This window comes from Tursiops truncatus, chromosome 1 (assembly GCF_011762595.2).
Source record: "Tursiops truncatus isolate mTurTru1 chromosome 1, mTurTru1.mat.Y, whole genome shotgun sequence".
NCBI classification, from domain to species: domain Eukaryota; kingdom Metazoa; phylum Chordata; class Mammalia; order Artiodactyla; family Delphinidae; genus Tursiops; species Tursiops truncatus.
The window spans coordinates 123,552,113-123,577,624 of NC_047034.1; the positions used below are offsets into that span (position 1 = coordinate 123,552,113).

General features: G+C 32.2%; 1 protein-coding gene across 2 annotated transcripts in view; it reads left to right on the forward strand.

Moving 5' to 3' along the window:
* The window catches only part of LRRC40 (leucine rich repeat containing 40), a 55,917-nt gene that overhangs the window by 21,202 nt on the left and 9,203 nt on the right, over positions 1-25,512 (forward strand). Inside the window, exons 3-11 of one of the 2 annotated variants that reach the window (XM_073788398.1) lie at positions 448-521; positions 1,674-1,803; positions 4,984-5,107; positions 8,692-8,843; positions 11,229-11,401; positions 15,346-15,433; positions 15,550-15,595; positions 22,436-22,544; positions 25,190-25,297. In XM_073788398.1, the coding sequence (XP_073644499.1) occupies positions 448-521; positions 1,674-1,803; positions 4,984-5,107; positions 8,692-8,843; positions 11,229-11,401; positions 15,346-15,433; positions 15,550-15,595; positions 22,436-22,544; positions 25,190-25,297 (1,004 nt within the window). The remainder of the gene's footprint in view (positions 1-447; positions 522-1,673; positions 1,804-4,983; positions 5,108-8,691; positions 8,844-11,228; positions 11,402-15,345; positions 15,434-15,549; positions 15,596-22,435; positions 22,545-25,189; positions 25,298-25,512) is intronic. The other variant, XM_019919430.2, reaches the window with a different exon arrangement.

A 25,512-nucleotide genomic window follows, 5' to 3' on the forward strand; every position in this document is an offset into this window, starting at 1 on the left:
TTTGTTAAATGAATGAATTGGCATAAGTGTTCTCTTAAAGGTTCCTTGTACCTTAAAAGCATATGATTCTGTAAGAACATGAGAGAAGTCTCCCTCATTTATTTTTTGTAAATGTTGACATTAATCATACGATCAGAGGGCTGTTAGTTTCTGACCTTGTCATCTCTCATTTGAGATTGAAGTTCCACTCAGTGAGGGGAAGTTTTTTGTTTTTTTTTTAACTGTAGTATTTTAAAATTGATCTCTTATCACTTCATGATTTATTAGCAGCAGTTTGGTCAATTTCAAACTCCTTTTTCTTTTCTATACTCAAAACAAATTACCAATAGCCCAGCTATGCTTTTGAGCTAGAATAACGAGACTGTCATCAGAGAATATTGTACAATAGCAAAGCTCATGGTTAATTGTAAGACTAAGATATTGACTGTGTCTTTTAATAACTTTTAGATACATGATAATCAGCTGACATCCCTTCCTTCTGCTATAAGAGAATTAGAAAATCTTCAGAAACTTAATGTCAGGTAAAATTTAAACTTATTTCAGTATTGCTAGTATAAGGGTGTAAATCTAACATTCTTTAAAAATTTTTTCAAATACTTTTTCTAGCATGTAAAAAATGTTTTGTATTATCTCAGAAAGTGATTAAGCAGAATAATAATTTTAAGTTTTATTTCTCAGATTATTTTGTTTTAGAATTGCCTGCATGTTTTCTGGTTTTACAAATTTAAGGCCAGTTGATTTTTTTTTAAATACTTTTTATTTTTATGAAATAATTTTTAGTGGTTATAATGAGGAAAATTTCATGTTTTCGATATCAGTAGTTTTTAAACTTTTCTGAGGACTCCTGGAATTCCATGGGTATGCGTCTGGTACTCACTGATAGGTACATGGGAAGCCAGGTGGCTAAGGCCCTAGCTAACTCTGTTTGCCCTTCAGTACACACTCAGACTTTCAAGAAAAATAACTGCCTTTTATGTTATATATACACAGGGGGAAAGGGATTAGGGAAGATTTAATTTAGGAGAAAAAAATGAAAAAGTTTAAGTGTTCAAAACATAGTTTGAAAAACTGGGGCTTATAAAATAGATATAAATCTATCTATCACAGCATGATAAAGTTGCAGTTTTCTGGAGTTAACTGGTTTGAGGGAGAACAACAGTTCCTCAAGTAACAGTCCTTATTTGGTGAAAAATAAGACTGGAGTTGCATATTGCATTCATCTGGACATGCCAGGCCCTCAAACAGAAATAGCTATTTTTGTCTTGAGTGCTACGTTGAAACCTAATCCCCATGTAAAATGTGACTTCATTGTAGTGTATGTATGTGCACATCTTTGTCAAAATTCTAAGCCTCATATGCAGTGTAAAAATTATAGCCCAATGTTTTCATTTATATGTAAAATCAAGTTGATTAAAAGGAACCAATCAAAAGTTCACAAATTATATGTTTGGTTAAAAATCTTTATTTCTTTGAAACTCTCAATTTGATTACATTAGATTACTGTCATTTTAATGGGTGTGTACTTTTAGGATGTAAAGTTTGTAAGTACTTAAAATTAGTAACCTTACTTCATTTTTTTTAATGAGCCCAGGTAGTCGATTAGCAAAAATGCCTTTATAAATATTTATTGTGTTGTCACGAAATTGTTCAGCATTTGTTTTATCAATCAATAGCCATAACAATCTGAAAATGCTCCCTGAAGAAATTACAAATCTAAGAAACCTGAAGGGCCTATATCTCCAGCATAATGAACTAACTTGCATACCAAGGGGATTTGAACAACTTTCCAACTTAGAAGATTTAGTAAGTTTTGATTTTGCAATATTTATATAATTTGGGGCTGGTGGGATTTTTTATTAGGCTGAAAAATTGGATGTATGATTGAAATCATGGTTACATGGGCAGCTGATTGTATGACTAGATTATCAGAAACAGTGAATTACAATTAGAATGCTAACTTAGTAATTGTAAATTTGATTTTCTTATGTTTTTCTTATGAAGGAAATCACCTTAGATTTTAATTTAGGAATAGAGTTTGGGAAAGGAGCCATTGAGGATGACTTTGTTATTCAGAGGCTTTTATGGCTTAGTAAAATAGAGGAAAGGTGTTTTTAGTGTATACCAATTCCCTTTTTTATCTCCATTTTCATTTCCTCCTCTGTAGCCCTTATGGCTCTTTTGTCCTCTGAGTGTCCAGATAATGCCTTCAGGGCCTGTTTTTTCTACCCTATTTTTCAAAATGGCCATATTTCTTGGTAAAAATTTTTATTCTATCCATTTCACATCTTAAATAGAGATAACCATAAAGCAATGCAAATATTATTTTAGTCATATTGTTAAGAATAATACAAACAATAGGCACTTTGCTATACCTATAGCATATTACTATATTTGCTATACATATAGTAGATTACATATTACTTTGCTATACACATAGCAAAGTAGATAGTTTTATCCCCATTACTGATAAGAAACTAAGACTTGTAAAAAAAAAAAAAAAGTAACTCATCCAAAGTCATATAACTAATATGTAAGGAATTTAGGAATTTAACATAAAATAATCTGACTTCAGAGTGTATCCTTTTTTTTGTTCCCCCACTTTACCACGGAAGAAGTAAGGCTCTACTGTAAGGTATCCTATCTGAAAGACTTCAGTTGTATTCGATCAGATGTTCTAATATAAATCTCTACTCCACATAGTTATTTCATGTTACATTCTTGTTCTAGTCACAATTACATGTTTTGAAAAACTCATTAGTCATTTTAGCCTTAAAGTTTATTTTTTGTTCAAGGAAAAATTGCTTCTTTTACTTATTTTTTCTTGATATTTCACCCATCTGCACCAGTGTTTGAAATCAAAATACATACTCTCTTCAACCATTTCTTCAGTAGCTCTTTGTTTTTCAATCTGATCAGATTGGAAATAAGGTTTGGAAAGTAAAAGGCATAGGTAGGTGAAATGAGTGGTAAAGGAAGGAGCCATCAGATTTCCTTATAAAATTTGCTGGTAAAAGATAGCAATTGATTTAAAAAGAAAAAAAAACAAAAGCCTAGTAGAAAGCTTAAAGGAAACCTAATAAACTTTCTTTATGGGTTCCCAGATAGTCACTGCATAATGAAAGGATGCTTCAGCTGAGAACTGTGTTCTTAAGGACTCATTAGCAAATAAATCATAAATTGAGCAACAATATATTAAAACATTAAAAGTATAAGATCTATAATAATTTAAGCCAATAATATTTCTTAAAGTTATATAAAAACTGCTTAACACAATGGTACTAAATAAATAATGAAGAAATGACTTAGCATAAATAATGATTAATTTATATGCACTGTACTTATTTTGTATCTAATTTAGTCATTAACTGCAGTAATTAAATATTTATTAGCAATTCTGTTGTTCTGGGTTCTTTAAAACTTATTAAGAATTTGTGAATCTTTTCTTTATCAGAAACTTTTTTTTATTTTTACCTTTTGATATTGGAATAATTTTAGATTTACAGAAAAGTTGTAAAGATAGTACAGAGAGATCCCATATACCCTTCAGCCACCTTAATGGGCGAACATTTTTTTTTTTTTTTTTTTTTTTTTTTTTTTGCGGTACGCGGGCCTCTCACTGCTGTGGCCTCTCCCATTGTGGAGCGCAGGCTCAGCAGCCATGGCCCACGGGCCCAGCCGCTCCGCGGCATGTGGGATCTTCCCGGACCGGGGGATGAACCCGTGTCCCCTGCATCGGCAGGCGGACTCTCAACCACTGCGCCACCAGGGAAGCCCTAATGGGCGAACATTTTACTTAACTATGGGATATTTGTAAAAACTAAGAAATTAACATTTGTACAATATTGCTAACTAAACTACAGATTTTATATTTTCCCAGTTTTTCCACTAATGTCCTTTTTTTTTGTTCCAGGATCCAATCCAGAATACTACATTGCATTTAGTGTCAGTAACTTTTGATATTACTAAATATTTATTTATTAGTAATCTGTTGATTCTTAGACCTTAGAGTATTTGGGTTGTATATTATTATATTGATGTTGTAGATTATGATAATATGTTATTTTATGTTATTATAATAACAGTATGTTTTAAAAAATACACTGATCTAGCATTTTTCCTTTTTCTATCTTAATTTATTTGGAGTTACAGTTGTTTAACGTTAGACTAAATCATAGTCTTCAGAGAACAGTTCCTCTAAGTCATTTTTTTCTTATTCATTGTTGCCACTTGCCTTACCTAACAGTTTGATGATAGCTGGTGTAGTACTTATATCTGATTTGAATGTTGTAAGAAGAATACCTGATTCATAACATTGTCTTTTAAAGGAAGTTTCAAAAAAATATTCTGTCATAAAAGACAAAACAGAAACAAAGACTTAAAGCAACATCAAGGTATAGAGATTAATTAGGCAAGCTTGAATGAGTGAAAACTAGAGAGTAGAGTAGACTTCTGTACTTAAAGCAGACTTGCTGAGGTCAGCAGAACCAAGAGGGAATATTTTTTTCCTCCCAAATTAAAATGGCCATTTTTTTTCAGCTTACTTTTTTTTCCTTCCAAGAATTTTTCTTTCTTGCAAAGATGTTTTTCATTTCATATTACAATTTAACGATACAGTTTGCCTGATTTATCATAGGTACTCAACAAATATTGGATGAAAAAATAGATTTTTTTTTTAAAAACATGATAACATGGTACAGCATGACTTAATATTAACAGAAACCTTTGTGTAAAATATTTTTGAAGTCAGAATTCATTTTAATTCCTCTCTGCTACATTATTAGGCACATAGTAGGCCCACAGAGTATATTGAGGTAATGAATGATGATCTGTGAAATTGTCAGTGAATGAGAGTTACAAAACATATCATCTGTAAATAGTTTTTTTAATGTTGCAATGCCCTCAAAATTCTGAAACTCCCCTTAGGGATACTTTCTTTTTTTATTTACTTGTTCATTCATTCACTTTGTCTTTCTCTTTCTAAAGGATCTTTCGAACAATCGTCTTACAACTGTTCCTGCTAGTTTTGCATCTCTGTCCAGCTTGCTGCAACTCAATCTTTCCAGTAATCAACTGAAGAGTTTGCCTGCAGAAATAAGTGGAATGAAAAGTAAATCTTCTCTATTTTAAAAAATAAAAAAATTTGAAGTTGGTGCAACTTACATTTAAAAAAATATTTCTTTTTATAGTTAGTTACAGAGAAGCAAAATAATAGATTTTATGGTGGTAAATGCAAATAATAACAACTAGTCAGATTTTCTCCAGGCCATTGTAGTCTAGCAACTTTGTAAAGAATTACCACCAGGGGACTTCCCTGATGGTTCAGTGGGTAAGACTCTGTGCTCCCAATGCAGGGGGCCCGGGTTCAATCCCTGGTCGGGGACCTAGATCCCGCATGCATGCCGCAACTAAGAGTTCACATGCCGCAACTAAGAAGTCCGCATGCTGCAACTAAGAGTCTGCATGCCACAACTAAGATCCTGTGTGCCACAACTAAGACTCGGTGCAGCCTAAATAAATACATAAATAAATAAATAATAAAACAAAACAATAAAAAAAAAGAATTACTGCCAAAACAATACTTTGGCATATCAAAAGGAGAAAAAGAAAATAAGATTATAAATTGTGGTAATATTGTATACCTGAGAAATTGATTAAAGTTTTGAGCTATTCTATCTCTTCATTCATTTTATTCAACATTTACGAAGAGGTCATTCCCCTTTCCTAGGTGATGCCACCGATGATACATGGTTATATTATTACTGTATCCTCCTTGAGGTCCATAAGTAATAATGTCAAGAGATAGTCTAGTTTTGCCCAAATTGTCAATTGTTTTTAAAAAAAAAGTTAAAATTTAGTGGTTCCATTAAAGTTTACCATTGAACCATTATGTTTGGTGTATTGTAGAACTAATATTAAGGGATAAAAAAACTGAAGGTACGTTTCAGTACCTTTTAAGTAAGTATACTTAATCATGTTAGAATTCTTGATTTAGAGTCCAAAATCTTCATAGTGATTTTTTTTTTTTTTTGTCTAAAGGCAAACTATTATTATTTCTTAGTTGATGACCACACTGTGTCAGCTATAGACCTTACTACTCTTTTTTGCTAATCATATATGAGTCTTTTCATTTTTTTAAAACTCCCTTTTGTGGAGGAAGTCATAGATGTGATTTCGTACAGTTGATTACAGATTATTTTGCAGTGAACTTGTACAATTGTGCTGTTTGACTTTTTAAAAAATTAATGTATAATTGACTAACAATATTATATTATTTCAGGTGTATAAGATAGTGATATTTTTATACATTACAAAATGATCACTGCTGTTTTACTTTAGATTAATGGTTATTTGTAATTTATAACAGGAATGCATAAATTAAATCTGCCATAAATTGAATTGACATTTCAGGGGAGCCTTTAGTTGTGATACCAGTAGTTGACTCTGCTTGCCTTCGCCATTTTCAATAAAGGTATCAGAAAGTAGAGCTAAACATAAAATATGATATCTGGAGTGCATATGTAAGCATTTTTTTTTCACAAATTGAGTAGAAATATTGAGAGAGAGAAGCAAATATTGAAGTCAATAGAAAAATACTTTGAACTTACAGCAGTTTTTCTAATATACTATATAATTATGCTCAGATGCTTTCTGTCCTTCAGCCATGACAATGCTACTTTTAAGCTATCACCAGTAGGACATTTAGTTATTATTTCACTATTCATGATGAGATTCCAAGAACAGTATCTAACATTTGCATGGTTCTTTGTAACTCAGAATACTTTTAAATATATTATTTTGCTGCCACAATAGTTCTACAAGTTAGTATGGATGCATATTATTTACATTTTAAAGATTCAGAAAAAAAAAGATTCAGAAACCTAGGCTTAGAAATTATGTAGTAAATTGTAGAGCCAGCGTTTGCATCTTCTTACTCCATCCCCATTGCTCTTTTTCACTTTTACTGTTCATATTTTTAAATTTTTTATTGAAGTATCATTGATTTACAATGTTGTGTTAATTTCTGCTGTACAGCAAAGTGATTCAGTTATACATATATAAACAATCTATTTTTTTTAAATAGATCTTTACTGGAGTATAATTGCTTCACAATACTGTGTTAGTTTCTGTTGTACACCAAAGTGAATCAGCCATATGCATACATATGTCCCCATATCCCCTCCCTCCCATCCTCCCTATTCCACCCCTCTAGGTCATCGCAGAGCACGAAGCTGATCTCCCTGTGCCATGCTACTGCTTCCCACCAGCTAACTATTTTACATTTGGTAGTGTATATAAGTCGATGCTACTCTCACTTCACCCCAGCTTCCCCCTCCCACCCCGTGTCCTCAAGTCCATTCTCTATGTCTATGTCTTTATTCCTGCCCTGCAACTAGGTTCATCAGAACCAATTTTTTTTTTTTTTTAGATTCCATATATATGCGTTAGCATACAGTATTTGTTTTTATCTTTCTGACTTACTTCACTCTGTAGGACAGAGTCCATCCACCTCCCTTTCTTCTATGTACTGCTTCTATTCTCAATCACACTCTTAGATGGAAACACTTGTGAAAGCTAGTTTCTAAATTTAAAACAAACTTGCTTTATAGAATTTATTGGATCTAGGGTAGATCAGATTGTGACATTTTTCTCAGTGATCTAGCCAAATAATACATAAATTATTATAAGTTGAAAGTAGTACTATTAAATTTGTTTTGGAAAGCAGTTAACGTCTTTAAACAATGAAAGAAGTAGTCTAAGGCAGTACATCAATTCAGTCTTGAATTATGTTAAAATTGACAGGCTCAAAGTACAGGGAAAAAAAGTTGTAAAATGCATATTGTCTATTCAAACTATAGGGTTGAGAATATATAGTGGAAAATATATGGTGGCCATTGTAAGTGGAAGAATCTGTAGTATGGATTAGGGAGAAAACTGCTTATTAAAGTCTTAAGAGAAAGAAGACCTTTACTTTTTTTCCATTTTTGTTTTCTGTTCTGCCTTTTAAGAAAGATCCAGGAGGTGAGAGAGATGCTACAAGTGAAAACATTCTTCTTGAGCTATCTTATACCTTCTTATCAAGAGTGTTAGCTAAGGTGTTAGCAAAAGAATGTAACTTAAAAAAATTAGAAGAAGAAAGGAAGGAAAGAAGACAGGGGGAGAGGCAGTATGAGTAGATGAAAGAATAAGAGGGAATACATAGAAATCCATGGGTTTTTGACAGAACATCAGTTGCCTATTTTAAATACAGATGTGTCTAAGCTACCACTGGCCAGAGTTACTTGACATTCTTTCATACGAGTAGTATGCTTGTATGTTTACCTTAAACTTTTTCTTTTTAAAGATGTATAGTTACTGAGGGAAATAATCTCATAGTATATAGTTTATATATTTTAGCATACTTTAAAGGAGTACTAGAGTACTTTGTTTTTTAAATCTTTACAAAGATGACCTGAACTATTATTAAACATTGATTTTAATATCATTGTTTCTCTTTAATTATAACTAAATAAAAACATTTTTAGTTTACATTTATGTAATTCAATGGTATTCTAGGATTCTTGATTATTATAGCAGTATAGAACATCACAGGTTTGTAAGTCCTCATGATTACTTACACATTCTTTGAATGTATATACAATTATAAACCAGTATTTTTTCTCTATTAAAATATCTTTGTGTTTCACTAAATATATATTACAGGATTAAAGCATTTGGATTGTAATTCAAATCTCTTGGAAACTATACCTTCTGAGTTGGCTAGCATGGAATCACTAGAATTGCTTTATTTGCGGAGGAATAAATTACGTTTTCTACCGGAATTTTCTTCTTGTAAATTATTAAAGGTACTATTTAGTTGATTATTAAATACCTATACATTTTCTGAAAGTTAATCCTGAAAATGAAATTTTAAATGTATTTTACATTGAGAATATGTATTAGTTATGTGTTATTTTTTCCTGTATTCCTGTTTTTCGGAATTTTAATGACTAAATATATTAATGGTATTGTTAATAATAGATTTTTTTAAAAAAAAGCAGTAATCAATTTTAAAAATAAGAATTTGTCCATTTCATCTGCAGAGTAGTTTATAACTGGAGAAGTAGTAGATGATGAGGCTTACAGAGTAAGTTGGGACCATAGTGCAGGAAACCTGGAATACCAGGAATGAATACGTATCTAATTCTATAAGTTGCCAGCTCATGTTTACCTCATCATAAAGTCTGTTTAAAATTAATTACTTTTTTTGGTATTAAGTATATAGCATTAACATTGTATTTAAATTTGCTATGCTTTGCTTTTCTGTATGTATACTTTTATGCACTAGTGTTGAGTTTGTTTTGTTTTTTGTTTGTTTCTCTGAGTATAGTTGCTTTACAATGTTGTGTTCCTTTCTGCTGTACAGCGAAGTGAGTCAGCTATATGTGTGCATATATCTGCTCCCTCTTGGACCTCTCTCCCAGCCCCCCCACCCCGTCACACCCATCTAGGTCATCACAGAGCACCAAGCTGAGCTCCCTGTGCTATACAGCAGGTTCCCACTAGCTATCAGTTTTACACATGGTACTGTGTATATGTCAATACTAATATCCCAATTTGTCCCCCCATCCCCCTCTGTCCACACGTCCATTTTCTATGTCTGCGTCTCTATTCCTGCCCTGCAAATAGGTTCATCTCTACCATTTTTCTAGATTCCACACACATGCGTTAATATACAATACTTGTTTTTTTCTTCTTGACTTACTTCACTCTGTATGACAGACTCTAGGTCCATCCACCTCACTACAAATAACTCAGTTTCATTCCTTTTTATGGCTGAGTAATATTCCATTGTATATATGTACCACATCTTCTTTATCCATTCATCTGTTGATGGACATTTAGGTTGCTTCCATGTCCTGGCTATTGTAAATAGTGCTGCAGTGAATATTGGGGTACATGTGTCTTTTTGAATTATGGTTTTCTCAGGGTATATGCCCAGTAGTGGGATTGCTGGGTCATATAGTAGTTCAATTTTTATTTTTTTAAGGAATCTCTCCATACTGTTCTCCATAGTGGCTGTATCAATTTACATTCCCACCAACAGTGCAAGAGGGTTCCCTTTTCACCACACCCTCTCCAGCGTTTATTGTTTGTAGATTTTTTTTGATGATCGCCATTCTGACCTGCGTGAGATGATACCTCATTGTAGTTTTGATTTGCATTTCTCTAATAATTAGTGACGTTGAGCATCTTTTCATGTGCCTCTTGGCCATCTATCTGTATGTCTTCTTTGGAGAAGCGTCTATTTAGGTCTTCCGCCCATTCTTTGATTAGGTTGTTTGTTTTTTTAATATTGAGCTGCATGAGCTGTTTGTATATTTTGGAGATTAATCCTTTGTCAGTTACTTTGTTTGCAAATACTTTCTCCCTTTCTGAGGGTTGTCTTTTCGTCTTATTTATTGTTTCCTTTGCTGTGCAAAAGCTTTTAAATTTAACATCATACACAAAAATAAACTCAAAATGAATTAAAGACCTAAATGTAAGACTGAACACTATAAAACTCTTGGAGGAAAAAATAGGCAAAACACTCTTTGACATAAATCACAAAAAGATCTTTTTTGACCCACCGTCTAGAGTAATGAAAATAAAACAAAAATAAACATATGAGACCTAATTAAACTTAAAATCTTTCGCACATAAACAAGAGTTACTTTTAAACAGAATGGTGACAATGATATAAATAACTGAAAAAGTTATCATTTAATAAGATTAATTATCTGATAATCTTAGATTCTGCTAGTGAGAAATCAGTATATATAATAATCACTAATAAAAATGTTGAGTAACAAACATTTATTATAATATAAATAACTTTTTAAATTTGTACTGATTTGTTTTAAAACTTTAATTTTTTATCAGTATAGTTCTTGGATTTGTGTTTTTATTAATTCTATAAATGTAACTACTAAATCATTTCTCTGCTTTGGTTTTATAAACTTTGAACTTTCTTCCAGTTTAAACCTTTAATTAATTTTTAAATTACTAGGAAATTTTTGAAAATTTTCCTTTTTGTCATTTTTCTTTAACTGTAAGATTACTTAAATATAATTAAAAATTTAAGCATCTTAGTAATTAGAAAATTTTCCATGTATTTTTCAATGATTTGAAATCAAGATTTCAATTTTATTTTCATTATCTAGTATAAAGTTGAGTACAGAAATACACATGATTGATCTTTGCTTTTGTAGGAATTACATGTAGGTGAAAACCAGATTGAAATGTTAGGGGCAGAACACCTTAAGCATCTGAATTCTATCCTTGTGCTAGACCTGCGAGATAACAAGTTAAAATCTGTTCCAGATGAAATTACACTCCTGCAATCTTTGGAAAGGCTTGACCTAAGCAACAATGATATTAGTAGGTAAGTTTAAAGTTGGAATGAATAAGAAATCATGTCTGTATTTGGTTGTAATTCATAAGTTACAAAAGCATGTAGAGATCTCTTTTGTAAATCAAATTCAATAACTGTTTATTGAGTAGGTATCATGTGTAGACCTACAAAGATTTTGTTCTTGGCAGCAAGCTTAATATGCTAATGGAATCAGTTACTCCAACTCGCTGGGACACAAACTCTACGAATAACTCCTAGATCAGTGCCTGGGTACATAGAAGCTGCCTGATAAATATTTGTTGAATTTGTTAAATGACGTAAAGCCGTGGGAGAGATACGAAATACTTTGGGGGTTTAAAGGAGATACAGGAATCACAATTTATTGAGAAGAATCAGGGCAGACTTTGTGGAAGAAGTAAAATTTTTAGATGATATTATAGAACTGGGACCAGGGTGAAGCAAGTTAATTGCCTAGAGCACAAAATTTAAATGTACTCACAGGGTCATGCCTCATTATAGTCCTATCATGTGATCTCTGAAGGATGACCACTATTTTCAAGTGCATGCATAAGGTGGTCATTTGGCTGGAGCAAACTGCACAAACAAAGCTCTGAAAGTTTAGAAAATAAATTGTAAGTATGTATAGAAAGAACAGCAAGGAATCGAGTTGAGATGGTAGGGTGCACGAAAGGAGATTGTGAGAATTTAGGTCTTGAAAGATAAGTTGAGGCCATGTGAAAGAGGTCCTTAAAATGCCTGTGAAGAGCCAGTTTTCATTAATTAAGAGGTGGGGAGATTAAGAACAAAACCAACTTGATTGTAATCTCATTAAAAATAAATTGGTGATAGTGGGTCAGATACTTCGGATAGGAGTGGTTTTGTAGATGGGAATTCTAAAAAATTCTATTAATCTAATAATGGTCACTAGGGAGCACTTGATATATCCAATTTACTGAGTTGACAACTTTGTAGATTTCTCTCATGTAATAAGGACCTAAACTGTAGTGACAATGGGAATAGAAAGAAGAGGAAAGATGTGAAAGGTGTGATGAGTTAGAATAAGTAGTATTTAGCAATTGATTGTGTTGGAGCTGCAGAGGAAGAGGGTAGTGAGCAAAGAATCATAAGGAGTTATAAAGTCATAATATTTAGAGATGGAATTATTTTACAGATACATTAAAAAAAGACTCAGACTCACCTAGGATTGTATGCCAGTTAGGTGTCTGAAGTTTTATGTTTGGATGTCAGACACATGGTTCGCTCTTCACAGAAGGAGAAAGGTTAAGCAAGGTAGACTTTCTTCTATGTGTATATTTCAATAACTTTTTAAAAATCAAAATTGTTTTCACAATGTACATATGGCATATGGTACATCTTTTTATTTTATTTTATTTATTGTTTCTGGCTGCATTGGGTCTTCGTTTCTGTGTGCGGGCTTTTCTCTAGTTGCGGTGAGTGGGGGCTACTCTTGGTTGCAGTGCGTGGGCTTCTCATTGTGGTGGTGTCTCTTGTTGTGGAGCATGGGCTCTAGGCGTGTGGGCTTCAATAATTGTGGCTCGCAGGTTCTAGAGTGCAGGCTCAGTAGTTGTGGTGCATTGGCTTAGTTGCTCCATGGCATGTGCATGTGGGATCTTCCTGGACCAGGGCTTGAACCCATCTCCCCTGCATTGGCAGGCGGATTCTTAACCACTGCGCCACCAGGGAAGCCCCATATGGTACATCTTGACCATAGATTTGAATGCTTGGACAGTGACCATTCTTTCCACTCACTTCTCTTTATGACAGAATTAATAAGTGACCTGGATATTCCTAAAAGTACTTATAACTAATGAATGAAATAATCGCTTGCCTCATAAGTATTGACACATACATTTTTCCCCATAACGGTCTTATTTTGGCTACTACGTGAAAGCAGCAGAAAGCAAATATTTAAAACCAAAACAATGACAAATAATATTAAATAAATAGAGTAATGGGTACAAATATTTCTGATATATATGTTTCTCTTTCTCCAGAGCTCTGGATATAAAGTGTGTATATATCACAGGGCCTAGAACATAATGAAACTTATAAGTATTTTCCTTCCTTTCATCTGATCTCATACTTCCTAGATATTAGACCATTCTATGCATTTTTTACCCCTCCAAAATCTCCTCTAACTAAAATATTGATTCCTTGCAATGCTACCAGAGTAATTTTTATAAAGTACAAATTATCAGGTTGTTCTTCTACTAAAAAACTTTGATGATTCTCCATTCTTACAGCACTGTTTCCCAAATATGGCTATGTATCAGAACCCCATGAGAAGCTTTAAGAAAAAATGCAGATACTGAGGCAACAATGAATCAGAATTTTTAACAATGGAACCTTAGAATTGTTTTGGGTTTTATTTTTAAAAATTCCTAGGAGATTTTGATGCGTCTGGTTTTCCATCCAGCAGTTGGGAATCACTGTCTTGAAAGATAACGTCCAGAATTTTTAGTGTAACAGCCAAGTACATCTCACAGTCAGACTTCATTCATTCTCTTTGTCATCTTTCACTCCCACAGGTATCCTACTCTGACAACACTGAACTGCAAATGTACTGACTTTTTCTTCATTTTCTTTACCTTAGAATGCCCTTTTCCTGCCTGACTGCCTGATGGAATTCCATTCTTTTTAAGCCCAAATCCAGGCTTTGCTATTCCCTTCTCCCTCTACTCCCCTTGCTAATTTCTACTTCTGTACTCTCAGAGCAACTTCACTTGTTTAGCACTTGCTTTATTACATATATATATATATATATATATATATATAAATATATTCATTTGTTGATGTATAATCTACATACAGTAAAATCTACCAATTAAAATATACAATTTGATGATTTTTGACAAATGTATGTAATTGTATAACCATTGTTACAGTCATGAAGAACATTTCTGTTTCCCTAAATTCTCCTCGTACCCTTTGCAGTCAATCCCCTTTTCATATCCCCAACCCCTAGCAACCAGTGATGTGCTCTGTCACTGTAGTTATGCCTTTTAAAAATATCATATAAATGAAATCATAGCATATAGTTTTTGTGTCTGTCTTTTTTCTTGTAGTATAAAGCTTTTGTGATTCATTCATGTGATTTTGTGTATCAATAGTTTATTCATTTTTATTGCTGAGTGTTATTTCATTATACAGATATACCACAATTTATTCATCTCTTCACTAGTTAGTTGATGGATGTTTGGATTACTTTCAGTTTTCTAACTATTGTGAATATTCATGTAAGTCTTTGGTTGGACATTATTTTCATTTTTCCTGGGTAAATATGTAGGAGTGGGATTGCTTAGTTGTATGGTGAGTGTATGTTTAACTTGAAAAAACTCCACTTTCTCGAGTGGCTGTGCTATTTTATATGCTCACCAGCAACATAAGATAATTTCTATATTTTGGTTAGCCATACATGTGTCCTTTTCCTTTGTTCAACTAAAAATTTTTTAAGGGAAAGTTCTTGAAATCCCTATACCAATGCCTAGTATATTATAGATGCTTAATAGATTTTGAGATTTAATATTTACGTGTATAAACTGGTTATCTTTTTGTGTACCAAAGATAAAAATTACTTTCCTTACTGAATGAAAATATGAATTATGCAATTGAAAATTATTCTTTCTCATTTTTTTCAATTAGGAAATATTTTATTTGCTTACATTTACTTTTTGACACTGGATACAATTTAGCAAATGTTTTATAGCTCACATTCTTTTTTTAGTAATCACAATATGATAGTATCGAAACAAATCTCTCTCTTTTTTTTCTTTTTAAACATGTTTGGCGTCTATTTTGAGAGGAAATATTTTAGGTCTAAATTACTTAGGCTTTCTTTGACACTATTTTATGGTGTATAGTTTGTCATATGTTAGTTTTATAATCTACTTATAATCTGGTTGAATTATACTTACCCTTAATGTCTTCCTTGAAATCAATTTAATCTTTTGTAGTCTGCCCTGTTCATTGGGAGAACTTCATTTGAAATTCCTGGCACTAGAAGGAAATCCTTTGAGAACGATTCGAAGAGAAATTATAAATGTAAGCATATTTAGAATTCAGTGCTGGTTTTTAAATTTTATATTGAAACATACACGTTGATCTATAAAACTGCAATGTATGTCTTGGTGAATATGTCTTTCTCCCCACATTTTCAGAAAGGAACCCAAGAAATCTTAAAATATCTACGAAGCAAGATTAAAGGTACTTTTCTATTTTCTCCCATATTTTGAAGGATAACATGAAAAGTGGTAAAGAGTTAATAGTATATAAATTTATATGTATTTTTGGTATAAATATTTAGAGAAAATGCTCCCTGGCAGGTGTGGCTCTAATTCTGAATCCACTAGGCCATAAATATGCTGAAATTATTTAAAAAATCATTAAATTCACAATAATACTGTTCTATCCTTAATCTCTTTGAGTTGTGTTATACTGTAGCAATTAGAAAATATAAAAAAAGATTCTGTAAGCACCTAATGCTTTACCTTTGAAAAAAGAGCAAAACTTGACTATTATGGTATAATATAAGGGTTCTGTTGACTGGGAAGTATATTAACAGGCATTTGAATATATGCTGCATTCATAGTTTTGGTAAGTTCTGACAAAAATAAAGACAAAACACATTTTTTAGGATATGCTAATTTAGCACAAACATGCACCAAAATAAAAATTACCATAAATTTAATTTTTAATGTTTCACTAAAATTGTGATTTATTCCAGTTTTTATTTCATGTATGTTATTGTAGCACACACTACATTTAGAACATTAAGAAAAAAATTTTTTGTGCCAGTGTAATGCTGCATAACAAAGCACTCCAAAACGTAGTGGCTAAATACAGTAGCTATTAATTTAGCTCACAACTCTTGGTTATGCACAGCCTAGTCTAGCACCATATTGTCAGTCAGTAGATGTTAAATAAATAAGATAGTTGTATACTTAAGTAATTTATATTTTCCACTTTGCCCTTCAAATAAATTGACATAATTTTCTAAGACTCTCATTTTCTGACAATCAGAGAGTGTCCTTTTTTCTCCAGATATACTTTCTCCTCAAGAAAGATTGATTATTCTGATATAAATCAGTTAGAAGTCATGTCAGAATAATTAGAAAAAATTTTAAAGCCTTTTTTTTAGACTAGTTTAAGGTTTACAACAAAATTGAGAGGAAGGTACAGAGATTTCCCATATGTCCTCTGCCTGCACACATATACCCTCCCCCAGTATCAGCAACACTCACCAGAATAGTACATTTTTTACAAAGGATGAGCCTACATTGACACATCAAAATCACCCCAGGTGCATAGGTACCTTAGGGTTCACTCTTGGTGTTGTACATTCTATGGGTTTGAACAAATGTATAATGCCATGTATTCATCATTGTAATATACAAAGTATTTTCACTGCTGTAAAAATCCTCTGTGATCTGCCTATTAATCCGCCCTCCCCCCGACAATCCCTGCCATCCCTGACAACCACTGATCTTTTTCTTGTCTCTATATTTATGTCTTTTCCAGAATGTCGAATAATTGGAATCATACAGTCTGTTACCTTTTCAGATTGACTTCTTTCACTTAGTATTATGCATTTAAGCTTCCCTCACGTCTTTTTAAGGCTTGATAGCTTATTTCCTTTTAGCACTGAATGATATTTCACTGTCTGTACATACCACAGTTTATCTACTCACCCACCTACTGCAAGACGTCACGGTTGCTTCGAAGTTTTGACAGTTATGAATAAAGCTGCTATTGTTTTTTGGGTTTTGTGGGGTTTTTTTGCAGTACGCGGGCCTCTCACTGTTGTGGCCTCTCCCGTTGCGGAGCACAGGCTCCGGATGCACAGGCTCAGCGGCCATGGTTCAAGGGCCCAGCCGCTCCTCGGCATGTGGGATCTTCCCTAACCAGGGCACGAACCCGTGTGCCCTGAATTGGCAGGTGGACTCTCAACCACTGCGCCACGAGGGAAACCCAAAGCTGCTATTTTGCATATGGATGTCCCATTGTTTCAGCATCATTGTGAAAAAGACTATCTTTGCCTTTGTATATTCCATTGTATTACCTTTGCTCCTTTGTCAAAGATCAGCTGACTACATTTATGGCGGTCTCTTTATGGATTGTCTATTCTGTTCATTGATCTCTTTGTTCTTTTACCGTATCACACTGTCTTGATTACTGTCTTTAAGTTGGATAGCATCAGTCTTCCAATTTTGTTCTTCTCTTTCAATACTATGTTTCCTATTCTGGCTCTTTTGCCTCTCCATATAAACCTTAGAATCAATTTGTTGATACTGACAAAATAACTTGCTGGGTTTTTGATTGGAATTACATTGAATATATAGATCAAATAGGGAAGAAATGACATCTTGACAGTATTGGATCTTTCTATCCATGAATATGGGATATCTCTCCATTTATTTAGATCTTCTTTGATTTCATTCATCAAAGTTTTGTAGTTTTCCTCATAGAGTTCTTATTCACATTTATTAGATTTATACCTGAGTATTTCAGTTTTGGATGCTAATGTAAATGGTACTGTGTTTTTAATTTCAAACTCTACTTGTTTATTGTTGATATAGAGGAAAACAATTTACTTTTATACATTAACCTAATATCCTGCAGCCTTACTATAGTATAATCACTTATTAGTTCCAGGAGGTTATTTTTGGATTTTCTAACAATATGATTGTGCCATCTGTGAACAAAGACAGTTTTATGTCCTCCTTCCCAATCTGTGTACCTTTTATCTCTTTTCTTGTCTTATTGCATTAGCAAGAACTTCTTCCAGTGCAGTGCTGAAGAGGAGTGAGTGGAGAGAGGGAACATCCTTGCCTTGTACCTGATCTTAGGGGGAAAGCTTCAAGTTTCTCAACATTAATTATGACAGCTGTAGGGCTGTTATAGTCTTTATTAAATTGAGAAAGTTCTCTTGTTTCTGTTTTACTGAGTTTTTATCATAAATGCCTGTTGGATTTTATCAAACACATTTTATACATCTATTGATATGACCATGTAATTTTTCTTTTTTAGCCTGTTGATATGAAGGATTACATTAGTTGATTTTTTGAATGCTGAACTAGCCTTGCATACCTGGGTTAAATCCCAGTTGGTTATGGTGTATAATTCTTTTTATACTTTTTTTAGATTTGATTTGCAAGTATTTTGTTGAGGATTTTTACATGTATGTTCATGAGAGATTTTGCTTTCTAGTTTTATTTTCTTGCAATTTCTTTGTCTGGTTTTGGTATTAGGGTAGTACTGACCTCATGGAATGAGGAAGTATTCCCTCTGCTTCATTCCTTGGAAAAAGATTGTAGAGTATTGGTATAATTTCTTCCTTAAATGTTTGGTAGAATTCACCAGTCATACTGTCTGGGCCTGGTGCTTTCTGTTTTGGAAGGTTATTAATTATTGATTTGATTTCTTTAATAGGTAATAGGCCTATTCAGATTGTCTGGTTTTTCTTGTGTGAGTTTTGGAAGATTGTGTATTTCTAGGAATTCACCCATTTCATCTAGGTTATCAAAATTGTGGACATAGAATTGTTCTTAGTATTCTTTCATTATCCTTTTTTGTGTGCATGGAACCTGCAGTGATGTCTTCTCTTTCATTTCTGATATTAGTCATTTGTGTCCTCTCTCCTTTTTTCTTAGTTAGCCTGGCATAGAGGCATACTAATGTTATTGACCTTTTCAAATAACTAGCTTTTGGTCTTATTGATTTTTCTCTATTGATCTCCTGTTTTCAATTTCATCAATTTCTACTCTAGTTCTTATTTCTTTTCTTCTTAATTTGGATTTAATTATCTCTTCTTTTTCTAATTTCCTAAGGTAGAAACTTAGATTGGCGATTTTAGATCTTTCTTTTTTTCTAGTATATGCAGTGAATGCTGTGAGTTTCCCTCTAAACACTGCTTTCACTGCCTACAACAGATTTTAATAAGTTGTGGTTTTATTTTTATGTAGTTAAAAATATTGTAGAATTTCTCTTTAGATTTCTTTTTTGAGCTATGTGTTATTTAGAAATGTGTTGTTTAATAATCACATATTTTGAGAATTTCCAGTTATCTTTCTGTTGATTTCTAGTTTAATTTCATTGTCCTCTGAGAGTAGACATTGTATGATTTCTATACTTTAAAAAGGTATGTTTTATGGCATTATAAGGTACAAGGTCAATTAAATATATTAGGATATATATTAAGCTGTTGTATTGTACATGACTTCTTCTCATATGCCATTGGTCAGAACTTATATTGCGGCCACTCATGTAAGGGGAGCTGTAAAATACAGCTTTTTTTTTTTTTTTAAATAAGAAGCAGCTTTATTGTCATGTAATTCACATGCCATACAATTCTTCCATTAGAATTGTACAACTACATGTTTTTTTGCTATATTAACAGGTAAGTACAACCAATGCCATAGTCAGTTTTAAACATTTTCATCACCTCAAAAAGAATTGCAGTACCTTTTGGCTATTATGGATAATGCAGTGATAAACATTTATTTACAAGTTTCAGTGTGAACGTGTTTTCATTTCTCTTGCATATATATCTAGGAGTGGAATTGCTGGGTCGTATGGTAATTTTATATTAAGTCATTTGAGAACTGCCAGACTGTTTTTCACAAAGCAGCTACACCAGTTTACATTCTCATTAGTATTGTATTAAGGTTCTGATTCTTCCACATCCTCACTAACACTTGTTTTCTGACTTTCTGATTCTAGCCATTCTAGTGGGTATGAAGTGGTATCTCATTGTAGATATGATTTGCATTTCCCTGATGAATAATAATGTTGAACATCATGTGCTTATTAGCCATTTGTATATCTTTGGAGAAATACATTGCCCAATTGAGATACATTGCCCAATTTTTAATTATTTTTATTATTGAGATGTAATAATTCTTTATGTAGTCTAGATATAAGTCTCTTGTCAGATATATGATTTTCAGATATTTTCTAGGCTTCTGTGGGTTTGTCTTTTCATTTTCTTGATAGGGTCCTTTGAAACAAGTTTTCTTTGAATTTTGATGGAATCATTTTCTTTCTTTTTTTGCTTATGTGTTTGGTTTCATATCTAAAAGTCCTTTGCAAAATCCTGTTTTATGAAGATTTTCTCCTATTTTTCCTTCTATGAGTTTTATACTTTTGCTCTTACATTCATGTCTTTGATCCACTTTGAGTTAATTTTTATATATAGTATGAGATAAGGGTATAATTTCATTCTTTTGCTTGTGACTATCCAGTTTCTGTGTACCATTTGTTGAAAAGAATTCTTTTCTCACTGAATGGTCTTGGCATTTTTTGTTGAATATCACTTAACTATAAATGTAGGATTTATTCTGGACTCTCAATTTTATTCCATTGATCTGTATGTCTATCCTGTGCCAGTACTACACTATCTTGATTACCATTGCTTTGTACTAAGTTCTGAAATTGGGAAGTGTAAGTTCTACTTTATTCTTCTTTCTTGGGTTTGTCTTGGCTATTCTGGGTTTCTTGCAATCGCATACAAATTTTAGAATCAGCTTGTTAATTTCTACAAAGAAGTCAGCTGGGTTTCTGATAGGGATTACATTGAATCTAGATCAGTTTATGGAATATCGCCATCTTAGTTTTTTTAATCAAAAAGTCAATAAATGTAGATGGTAAAAAAAAATCAAGCAATATATAAGAACATACAATGAAAAATATATCTATTTGTCACAGTAGTCCCCTCCCAAGAGACATCAGCCTCTCTCTTTACAGTCTCCTTGATGCTGATTATTAAAAGTAGCTCTTTGGAAAGTGTTGAGAATATTCTATTTCAATATGTAATCATGCTAATATACATGTATATTTAAAAAATAATGCTGGGTTTTGTTGCTGGTTTAATATGTCTCTCTGCTGATGTAATTTGGCAATATATATTACATATTTTTTAAAGTGACATAACCAAATCGCTAGGGAACTTCTAAATACCAAAGCATTTCACTTGGTATTAATATTTCTCTCGGTGTCTTTTATTTCTATTTGATATTCTGTCATTTATTCTGTGCTACTTCTGTAAATAAAATATTTATATGATATGTATTTGTGTGGAAAATAATCACTTAATAATTATTGATTAATGAATAACTGATGAGCTTAATGCAAGAGAAATACACTTGGTATTATTCAACAAATGTTCACTAAATGCCTACCGGGTTGAAGCAAGATCAAGGATACTACTGATTTTTTTTTTTTTTTTTTAATGTTCTTTTGGCAAGCCTCTGCTCTTAACATATGAATACTAGGACCGTTTTATCGTTTTTGCATCGCTGAAAATTAATAGTCTTATTTTATTTCTGTCTAGATTGCTGAAGTCTCTTTTGCCAAAAAATCACAAAGCTCTCTCTTTTAAATGTGTATGATTTTTGTTTGTTTTGTTTTTTATGCCATATTATGACAGTGTGAAACATTAAACAGTCTCTGGAGATTAGTGAAAGGGTTGATTGTATGTAAATGTGTAAGTAGGTATGCATGTTAGGAAATATCTATTTAAAATAAAGTCTTAATTTGCTAAGAAAGATCTTAATGTGAGTAATGTACCAAAAGCTTACTTGACTCTGCAAATTGCCAGATTTTAAATGATTGGGGATAATCAGCTTCATAGTATCCTAAACTGAAAAGATAGGCAGATGCCTATTTGGTAGAAATTTTTGGGAAATAATACTTTTCCTTTGTTAACAAATTCCTTCATTAGAAGTAATACCATATTATTCTTGCTTAAGAGGAAGGATTGCTTGTCATTGTTTCTTCTGAGACATTGTAGTTATTCTTTATTCTTTCCTACTCCTAAATTTTCTTATGGTAGGATTTATTAAAATATTTTGAACTTTATTTCTATTAAATAAAGATTAAATTCTAGATCTAGATTTGAGATATTGGAAATAAAGCATATGAAAAGATATTTTTACCAGTAATATCTATCAATAGAAATCATATAAACTATTTTTAAATATTTTTATGAATTTTAAAAATGACTTTGCAGTATAAATATTGGTTTTTATATAACTTTTCTTTTGCCAGATGATGGACCTAGCCAAAGTGATTCTGTTACTGAGACTGCCATGACACTACCAAGTGAATCTAGAGTCAATGTACACGCCATCATCACATTAAAAATATTAGACTATAGGTATGTAATTCATTTTTTTAAATGTTGCAAAACACATAGGAAACTTTTAGAAATAATCCTTCAGAAAAATTGGTGAAGAATTCATCAGAGTGCATTAGTACTTAGAATAATAGCAATTGCAAAAACAGTGATGAGATAAAAGCATATTAAAAGTACAGTGAACTTAAATGCCCATTCCTTAGGTGATTTGTGTTGATTAGGCTTAAGAGATAGATAAACGGTTGTTAATAGTAAAATTTTTATAATAAAGAACATTTTATTATTATAAAAAATAAGAGTGACAGTATTCATTGGTAATAAAATTTTCTGACTCAGTTACCAACATCCAGAGAGAATTTTATATTGGAGGGGCTCCTATATTGGTAACTAAAAAATAAGTATCATTTATTTAATGAACACCTCAAACAGGCAAAGCGTGAGAGGTTGTACTCTGTTTATATATTTGAATACAAGTCAAATAATATGTCATAATAATGTGCTCTGGTAGCACATATGATAAACCTGAAATAATTACAATGTTGGTATATAAACTGAGGCAGAAGTCTAATAATTTTTATATATTATGGGTGTGTGTTCGATTGGAGAAAGAAGATACCTATGCAGAGATTGGAAGTGGTTGTCAAGTATTCTTCAGTACTATCTAAGGCAACAGTGATAAAAACCAATACTGTCAAAACTCTTGCAGTGATTAGCTCATGTCTGGGTATTGTAATGAAAATAAAAAAGAATACAGACTCAAGTTAGATAGTGACTGGGTTTGTTCAGTTACCCACACAGCCAGCATTAATTTCTGGCCTCTCTTCCTTAATGTATCAGTAGGTACCACCTGCTGAGTGGTTAAGATTCAGTCTCTGTTTCAGATTTGTTATGTTCCATTCACATAGAAATCACTACCCTAAACCACCTTCCTTCTTTGACACTGTAACACAGGGTAGTACTCTTCCCTACTTGTAGTTGTGTCCTTAGCATAACATAGCAATTTAGCATGTCTTATCTTACGCATAATATATCCATTTATTCAGTAGGTATTTTTGGAGTCTACTAGGTATGTATCAAATTCTATGCTAGGTGTTGTAATACACTGAATGATCAGACAGACTTGATTCCTGCCTTGGAATTTCTTAGCTTAAAATTCCTTTTATCTCTGGGTTCCATTCTCTCCACCCTGCATGGATATGATTTATTGAGTTTCTATTCAGTGCTGGACATTGTACTAGGTACTTCACATATGCTCTTGCTTTTAATCATTTAAAAAATCTATAAAGTAGTATTGATACAACTTTTTTTTGGTGGGGTGTAATCATTCCCATCCTTTAAAGGTACAGATGTCACAAAAGCATAATGAAGATAGTGCTTAAGACCATACATCTTAAATTGTTTTGATTTGAAATTTATTGTAATTTGTTTTCCTTGGAGTCTTTAATTGGACAGGAGTATTCTATTTAAAATATAAATTATTTCCCAATCTTAAAGCATAAATGCTTTCAACTAAAGTTTTAAACATAGCGTAAATCTTCAAAGTTTAATTTGAATAAATCAGTTTCCCATGACTTGAGCATTTCTGATGGAAAAGATAGAAGTGCTCCATCTGCACAGCAGAAAATGGGTCCTGAAAGCAAAAGTGGAAGGCATAATAACAGTGAAATCTAGGCTTTTTATCATTTTTTTTTACCTTTTATCTTTCTGTATACTGTATGCTTTTCTTATACAGTTCTCCCATAACACACATTATATGTAATATTGTTTTCTTGCTCATACAGTCATTCGACACTCCATTGAAGATTCTTTTAAGTGGATGAGGTTAGGCATTAAAAATTGTAAAAGAATAACATAAGCATAACAGCTAATTATAACATAAAATTGTTAAATCTGCAAATGTCAGAGTTCTACTATACTTTCATTTAAGATTAAATTTATATTTTATTGAAAATATAACTGAAAATTTTAATGAAAAGGAAATGTATTTATGTTTATATTTGCAAAAAATCTGACATAAATAACAATGACTAATTCTTCAGATTCTAATTTCATAGAACTGAGGTTTAAGGAAGGTAAATTACAAAGCTTATTTTATTAATGGAAGAACCAGGAATAGTTTAATCCAAGGCCACTACCCTGTGTACCTTTTCACATGCTAAATGAGAGAGAAATTGGTTTAGGTTATGAGAAAACTAGTTTAGTACAGTGTTGAACTTTTAAAAATGATTGTTGTCTTATAGTTAACTATATACCCAAAGAAAGTTGAGAGCTAACCTGTGTTAGAGATTTTTAAGAAAAGGGGTGAGAACAGTTCTTTAAATTATACATTTAGTTTTACTCTGAGGTAGAGGAATCTATTTACTGTTCCTTTACTGTATGACTTTTGGACATCTTAGGCTCTGAAGATATTTGTTTTTATTCCCATTGAGTATATGACTACACAGAAGGTGTGGCACAAAGCGTTATGACACAATATGTTGTCTGAATTCCTAACAGTTAACATTTTGTGGGTTGGCAGGTTTTTTTAGCATTTTTTACAGAACTTCATAATCAACTACCTTGAAAAATCTCCTTATGAAATCTTTAAAGGCCTTTAAAATGAAAAGCAATAATCATATCTTTCCAGATTGCTAAGAATGATGCATTTTAAACCATTTTTCATTTAGTGATAAACAAACAACTTTGATTCCTGATGAAGTGTTTGATGCAGTAAAAAGTAACATTATCACTTCTGTTAACTTCAGTAAGAATCAGCTATGTGAAATTCCCAAAAGGTAAGAACTGTTCGTGATGCTATTTCTGTTAAGTTGTGAATCATTCTCAGTTGTACTTGCATCTTAGTTGCAAGAATAATTATTTTTCATAGTTTTTTAATTTAAAAGTATATGTAAAATTTCTTACATTGTTAATATTTGAGGGATTTGGTAAAATTTACTTAAGTATTCCCTGAGACACTTTTAACATTGGTTCTGAGAGATAGATAGGTTAA